The 7,642-nt window shown below is 46.3% G+C and overlaps 1 protein-coding gene across 1 annotated transcript; it reads right to left on the reverse strand.

The window, feature by feature from the left end:
* Positions 1–292: 292 nt before the first annotated feature.
* On the reverse strand, positions 293–5,926 carry KCNC2 (potassium voltage-gated channel subfamily C member 2). Its single transcript, XM_089921048.1, has 2 exons — positions 5,765–5,926; positions 293–4,618 (listed from the first exon to the last, which is right to left on the reverse strand). The coding sequence occupies exon 2, from the start codon at positions 4,597–4,599 to the stop codon at positions 3,760–3,762; it is 840 nt and encodes a 279-aa protein (XP_089777174.1). The 5' UTR covers positions 4,600–4,618; positions 5,765–5,926; the 3' UTR covers positions 293–3,759.
* Positions 5,927–7,642: the final 1,716 nt, after the last annotated feature.

The following is a 7,642-nucleotide window of genomic DNA, read 5'->3' on the forward strand; positions in this document are numbered from 1 at the left end:
TATTTAAGTTTAAATTTTAATAGTTTTAAGGAGTATATTTTAGTAATGCTGTGGAAATAAACAATTTAAAATACTAATAAAGTATATTTTCAAGATTATAAAAATGGTGGATTCACTATCATAATCCAAGTATAGTCAGGATTGTCTGCATATAGTGGTATATGGATAAAGGTCTGGAGAACATATACGAAGTGATCCAGACCCACACCAAAAAGCCAACATCTGAAATACGGTTCTATGGCAGTTTTTTTGTTTTGTTTTGTTTTTCTTTTCTAAAATTCTCTTTGAGAGTAAAAAAAAAAAAAAAAAAAAAAAAGGTCTATCAGGTAATCAAGGATACACATGCTGCCAAGGAAGGGCCACACTCTAGACCAGAACTTAATTCAATCACTTTCCCTCCTTCCCCCAAAAAATAAGTGAAAAGAAGAGGGAGATCTAATATAACCACTCTTAGCTCTGTAATATTGGGAAATTTTGTGCTTATATTATCTTTCAAACTTCTAAAAAATCTAGAAGTTCTATTAAAGAATTTCTGCCTGGTGCCTGTTCACTTACTATTATATGCCTTCATAGAAAGTGCATACAAGCTTCATTTCCTTCTAAAACTTAGACATTAAATTGGAAATATACAATGCAGAACATTTTTACAAAAACATCTATGCCTCCTTGTTTTTTACTATTTGTAAATATCACTCAATGGCATCAACGGAATAATCTCACCTTTTTCCTGATCTCATTTTCTGAACAACAGGTTTCCATGACAACTTATATTTAAACTTTTATAAATTTCTATTTTGGAATACTATTCTTAAGGATACAATTCATAAATGAAAAGTATAAACTTATTTACCAAGTTAACCTGAACAATTTAGACCTCTCAAATATGTATTTACATCATAAATTAAAAGTAATAGAGGAGGGGGAAATGCCAACCAAAACAAAAGGCAAAAATACAATGTTGTAGAATTCAATTAGTTATCCAGTTCCTATCACTCTTGTTTCAGTCTGCCACTTTAGATCATAAAAGTTAGAAATTAAACACGTCTATTATAAAATTGAGCCAATCTCCTCAATGTTGGGAAAGGATAAGGACAATGTTGAAACAGGTATAACAAATTGAAAATAGAATTTGGACAGTTAAAATTGTTCATCTCAAGTAGATCAATAAAAGATGAACTAATGTAAAATGAAAAGTAAGAGGGCTTATAAAAGTTAAATACTTCTATTAAGAATGAGACTTGTGGCAGTAAGACCACAGCTAAAACAAACCACTTGATAATTGATTTTATGTCTCCTAGAATCATGTCCATGCAAAATATAATTTCATCCAGTGACCTCCCAATGTAATTCTATTTATCAAATTAGTCAGATAAAATTGTCTGTCAATCATCTGAACTAAAAGTGTCCATACAAAAATATTAAATCACATTTAAATAGAATGGTGACTTCTGAGTATTCTTCAGGCAACCCCTAATAATTTGAAAAGGGATTTTCTTGAAGACAAGTCCCACAAATGTTAGCCAATCTGAACAAAAAGGAAAACATTACATATCAACTGGTCAATAAAAATGGAAAGTTAAAACAGGGTTCATTTTAAGAAAACTGGAATCCTATATTTGCACTCTAATGTTGGGTGGTACAGCCAAAGACCTGGAAAAATATATATATATACACATATGTCATAGATGACCTTTCAAAGTTAGAATTCTAGTGACTGTCCTATGCTGCATTAAATCTCAAGAGCAACACTCTATGCAGAGATTTCACAAGCCAGACAGTCCGTTATAATCAGTGGTTGTGGTGGAAAGGGCCTGGGGGGGGATGTCATGAGACCTCCAGCATAATTTTGGCTCTGCTAATAACTCGCTGTATGACCTTGGCCCTCACTTAGTATCTGCAGTCTTCATTTTCCTCATCTACAAACTACAGGGTCCTCACGAGGTGATCTCAAAGAAATTTACCAGGTCTATGATTCTCAGCTGATTCTGCTTCTAATGGCTCTTTGACCTTGTATTAATCTCTAAGCTATCTGTGTTCTTTTCCTCACCTAAAAGGGATGCAGGTCAAATCCTTAATATTACTACAATGAAATCTTAGTAAGATTTTTAAAAAACTATTTTCAGTTCAATAGTCTAGCCATTGACCAATAATCAATAGAATCAATTACCATAGCAATAATAAAAACTGAACATCTTAAAGTTTTTGCTGTGCAACCTGGTCTACAATGAAATGTATTCTATTATTATGAGGAAAGATAATAAAACTTCCTGTCTTTTTTTATACCACATAAAATAAGAAAATTATAGGATGAGTTTGAAAACAAACGCAGATTATCTTTTTAGCTGCCAAGTGGAAAGAGCACTGTAGCACTCGGCTGAAATCCAAAACAACAGAGGTAAGGGTCATGAGTCTATGATTTAACTTAAATAAATAATATGCACTTTTTTTTCCCTGAATACCAACTCTTGCTGAATTTATAGAATGGCCTTAGAAGGAAGATTTCAGAGTTGAAGTTAGTAATTCTACATTCAAATATGAGAACATGGGCATACTAGAATTTATGTATGCATTTAAATACCAGATCCCATAAAGTAGCAATGTTTTAAATTGTCTCTTTGATATTCTATTTCAAATTGAAAACAAAACATATCCTCAGACTTCTACTAAAGTGGTACCAGAAGCACATCTTCTGACCTGTTATCAGTTGCACAACATCTCAGATGCAGAGACTTCTGCCATTCAGGGGAACACAATAATGAGGATATAGCCAAAGTTAAGCTGGGAGAATTCCAATTCTGCCCAAGGGGAATCTTTTCTGGGTGTCAGAAGCAAACCAGACACATGCAGTTACAAAGATTTAACTAAATACAGTGCTCTGTTCTCACATATAATTAAAAACCATTCACATACTGTATAATTTTGGGTTGTTTATATTTCTTTTCTTTCCTTTAAAACTAGAGAAACCATTATTAGTTACTTTTATAATCTCTTCATTGGGATTTTGAAGAATTAATCGTGGGTATCAAGGACTAAATTTAAACTGTCACTCAAGCTAAAGACTGAAAAGAAAAATTGAGGATGGGATCACAATCTATAGAGTATAATAAAGTTGCCTACAATCTAAATTACCCAGTCTTTAATTTAGAGACTCCCACTAAACCAGGATCACCAAAGTGACCAATTGGGTTCAACCTGTAGAAAACACAGATACAGCACAAGGGGAAAGGCATCAGACTCCAAAATTCACTGTGCAGGTGGGCTATCCCGTCAACTCACGGGGGACAAGCAAACCCAGCACTGCTCTCTCTTGGAAGGACACAGGCGCAAACAACATTCGGGAGATTTTCACAAAATGAACCTCCTGGCACACCCTCTCCCGGCCCAACCACGGACATATATTCCATTTCTCCTCTACTGTCCTCAGATTAGATCCCTAATTGGAGCCACTGCTCTGGGGGAGTCAGGTGCGCAGCAGTGTCAGGTCTCACTGGAAAGGTCCAATAGTGATGACCAGAAGGCCTGAAGGGCCGTCCGAGCTAAAGAAAACGTTGGAACAAGAGTTAGAAAAAGAAACTCAACAGGAAGTGTGATAGCGGTTTCAGAACAAGGGTCCGGACAGACTCGCCCAGAGTAGCCGACATTTGCCCTTTCGGTCCCATCTGCTGAAGTAAATCTCAGTTGCAGTTGAGGAGGAGAGGAGGGGGATGCTGGGGGGCGGGGGGTAGGGAGCAGGGAGGATCGGGGCCAGAGTCCCTGAGTTTACCCTGCACGGGAGGGGCCCCTCGTCTCCTGGTTAGGGAACCCTGTTCTCTTCTCCCCCTGCCCCCATCCCAGAGGCCTCGGCGGAAAAGAACAGGAAGTTGCGGAAGGAGTTGGGAGAAGTTGGCGCAGCAGGGAAGGGGGCGACTCTGGCCTTACCCTGGCGGCTCTGGACGAGTAGGGGTCCTCAAAGAGGGCCCACATGCGTGGCTGCAGCCTCCTCCAGCGGCCGGACTTGCCGTCGGGGCCCCCCAGGCCCGCGGCGTCCTCGATGCCAAGCCTCTTGGCCGCCAGGTCCTCGTCGTCGCCAGGGTCGCCGCCGATGAGGTCGGGGGTCTCGAAGATGTCGAGCGCCTCTTCGGCGTCGCGGTGTTGCCGGTAAGTCATCCAGCAGCAGGGCTCCACGTCGGTCTCGTCGATGCCCCAGAAGGCCAGCTCCTCCTCGAACAGCGGCCCGCACACGTCGGCGGGGCAGTGCAGTTTGCCGGTGCGGTAGTAGTTGAGCACATAGGCGAAGACGCCCGGGTGCCGGTCGAAGAAGAACTCGCGGCTGCCCCGGGGGTAGTCGCCGCCGCCGCGGACGCTGCAGTTGCCCGCGCCGCCCTCGAAGCAGCCGCCCGGCCCGGGGGACAGCGGGGGCGGTCGCGGCGGCGGCGAAAGCGTAGGGGGCGACGGCTGCAGCTTGTCGCCCGCCGCCTTCAGGCAGTCGCCCTGGGGCTCGGAGGCGGCGAGAAGGGCCAGGCGCGTCCCGGGCAGGGTCTTGAGGGTGCTGCGGTAGGTTTCGTGCCGGGTGCCCCCGACATTGAGGATCACCCTCTCGTTGTTCTCGATCTTGCCCATCTCTGTGCCTTAGACATGACTGGGGGGAGGCGAACACAGCACCAAGTTAAAGATCTTGGCCGGCGGAGCCGCGCTGTGACTCCCACCCCCACTCCCAGCCCGAGAGTCCCAAGATGCAGGGTTGACAGAAAGGCGAGGGGCAAAGGGCCCTCCCAGGATGAGTTTGGCGCCCAGCCCTGTCCCCGCCTCAAGCATCATACCTTTCCCATGTTTCTAGAGAACTGAGGAGATAGCAGTCCGAATCTTCCTTGACCTTCCTTGACACCTTTTACCCGCCTCACACCTTTCTCCCTCTGCTCTGTCTCCATCTTTTCACCCTTCACCCTCTCTGCGCTCTGTCCTCTCTCAAGTCTCACCTGTTCCCAGCCCCTAACTCTCCCCCTCTCTCCCTCCCCAAACCCCTTATCTTTCCCTCCTAAGTCCTCCCCTCCCCCTCTCCCCACCCCCGTCCTCTCCCAGTGCCCCGTCCCTTTCCTCCCTCATATTCCGAGACCCTCTCCCTCCTACCCTCTCCGGGAGGCTGTTCCCTTAGGCAGGGAGTTCCCTCTGCCCAGGCAACTTGGCAGTGTTGGGTGAGAGACTCCCAGACTGGGCGGCGAGCCCCCACTAAACGCGTACTCTCGGTGAACTCTGGACAGCCCGCTGTCGCGGGGAGTGCCCCTTGCGCGACCTCTACTCCCCTTCCCGGGCCAGGCAAATAGACTGAACGCGGAAGTCAGAGCAAAAAATAACGTCCCTGCTGGTGCCTTTCACCAGGGAGACCTCTCCCAAATTTCCTGATCCAATTTCCTTTTCATAATACTGCTATTGTTGAAATTATTATTACTTGGGAAAGGAAACGACTGACTAGGATCCATTTTGGGGAGCAGAAGTGATCAGTGCATCCCACCCCATCCCCCTTTCCCAATAAATGCAAACGTCTTGGGGGCGGAGGGGTGCTTTCTAGGAGGAGCGAGGCCCGGGGAAAAGCTGCTGGAGGCACACCCCCTGCATCCCCGAGCTGGGAGTCCTGGCTGACAGTGTCCCCGTCTCCGATCTCCCAGCCACCTCTCCCCTGGGCTTCACCTCTCCAATCCTACTGCGGAACGGAGGGGGGATGCCTGCCTTGCCGGGTCAGCACGCCCTTCCCGGCAAATCAGCCCCTTGCCCTCCCGCCTCTAGGTACCTTAACGAGACCGAGAGAAAAGTGGTTCTGCTATGGTGTCCGAGTGGACGAGGTGCTCCGGGCAGCCGGACGGAGTCCCGACACCCAGCCGAGCCGCCCTTCTCCAACGAGAAACTACTTGTTGGCGTTTTTCGGGTTCAGGTGGCTGGGCCGCTTCCCGTGGCGCTGGGCTCGCGGAGACAGCCCCCGCCGGCCGCGCGCCGCGCCACCCGGCCTCATTGTGCGAGCTGCTGTGGGCTCGCTCCGCGCCGACCTCGGCGCCCAGAGTCACCATCGCGCGGGGCCGGGCGGACCATGGAGCTCGGGGCGGGTCCAGCCGACGCTCCGCGACCCAGCCGGGAGCCGGCAGAGCAGCCGGCCTTGGCTGCCGCGGAGCTGACCCGAGGTACGGAGAGCTCACCCACTCGAAGGTGAGACCACCCGGCTCCGACTTGGACCTGCAGGTCTCGCTTCTCCCCGCTAAGCAGCCGCTGCTGGAGCTGTCCCTTCCCCGCCGCTCGCCGTCAGCCCCCGCCGCCAAAGCCCAGAGCTCGGGGAACGGTGGGTGGTGGGTGGACCTGGGGAAGCTCTGTTGTACCAACCAGGTTCCTCTATTTTTCTTCAGTGAAGCTGTATTCCCACCCTCTCTGGAGCGTCTGTCTGCCTTATTTACACCCCACTGTCTACACCCTTTCTCTTCCCGCTGCCGCACCCCTCCCAACAAGTGAGAGAGAAAATCTAAGACAAATTGCATTTTTTTTTTCTTAATGGCAGATAAAGGGAGAGAGCTCTACTTACAGGTGACAAGTGTGTCCGGTTTCTCGCGTCTTATCCATGGCTCTGGCTTGTTCTTTTCAGTGAAATGTAGGTCTCCAGTCACCACATCATGGTTATATAAAACAAAACAAGTTTTAAAAGTTTATTCCAGGAACATAATGCTCTAGCAAGTAAAAATTCAGGTTTATCGGAAGCTAAAAAGACAAGCTACAGATATCCAAGTAACGAAGCAATGCTCTCTTTAGCCAATTTCTCCCTTTCTCAAATTTTTATTGCACCTTGTATTAGTTTGATAGGGCTGTCATAACAAAGCACCACAAACTGGATTGTTTAAACAGCAGAAATTTATTATCTCACAGTTCTGGAAGCTAGAAGTTCCAGAGTAAGGTGTTGTCAGGGTTGGTTCCTTCTGAGGGTTGTGAGAAATGGACCTCTTCAAGGCCTTTCTCCTTGGCTTATAGATGGCTGTCTTCTCTCTGTGTCTCTTTACATCATTTTTCCTTTATGCATGCCTGTCTCTGTGAACAAATTTCTCCTTTATATACGAACACTAGTCATATAGGATTAGGTGCCACCTTAATAATTTCATTTTAACTTGACACCTCTGTAAAGACCCTATCTCCAAATAAGATGACATTCTGAGGTACTGGAGGTTAGGACTCCCACGTCTCTTTTTGGGGGGAGGGGAGGTTTGAGGGGAAGGCTGAGACACAGAGCAGCCCATATCAGACCTTACCACCAATGGATTATGTGTTTCTGTGTCTGTGTGTGTATTTCTAGAAAGAAAAGAAAGGAAGGAAGGAAGAGAGAGACCATAGTCCATGGAGATAGATTGATAGGCATGAACTTGAAGTCCATGGAGTAGGTAAAACACCAGGTTTTATGTAGGAGGAAGTCTCTTTGAAAAACAGATACTGATATTGACATTATGGAAAGAGCAAGAGTTGTGAGTTACTAATGAAAAAGTTTTAGCAATATACAGGGCTGCAAGGCAGGCAATTAAATATAAACAATTCACTAAAGAAAACTACCTGTTATGACAGTAAATAACTAAACAAACTAAAAAGTCTTTGGAAGGCCACTAATGTCTAGGAAACTAATGCAAGAAAATATGGTAAGTAT

The sequence above is a fragment of the Delphinapterus leucas genome, chromosome 11 (genome assembly GCF_059928025.1).
Source record: "Delphinapterus leucas isolate spDelLeu-1000000601 "Yukka" chromosome 11, BTC_Dleu_Yukka2, whole genome shotgun sequence".
Lineage (NCBI taxonomy): Eukaryota > Metazoa > Chordata > Mammalia > Artiodactyla > Monodontidae > Delphinapterus > Delphinapterus leucas.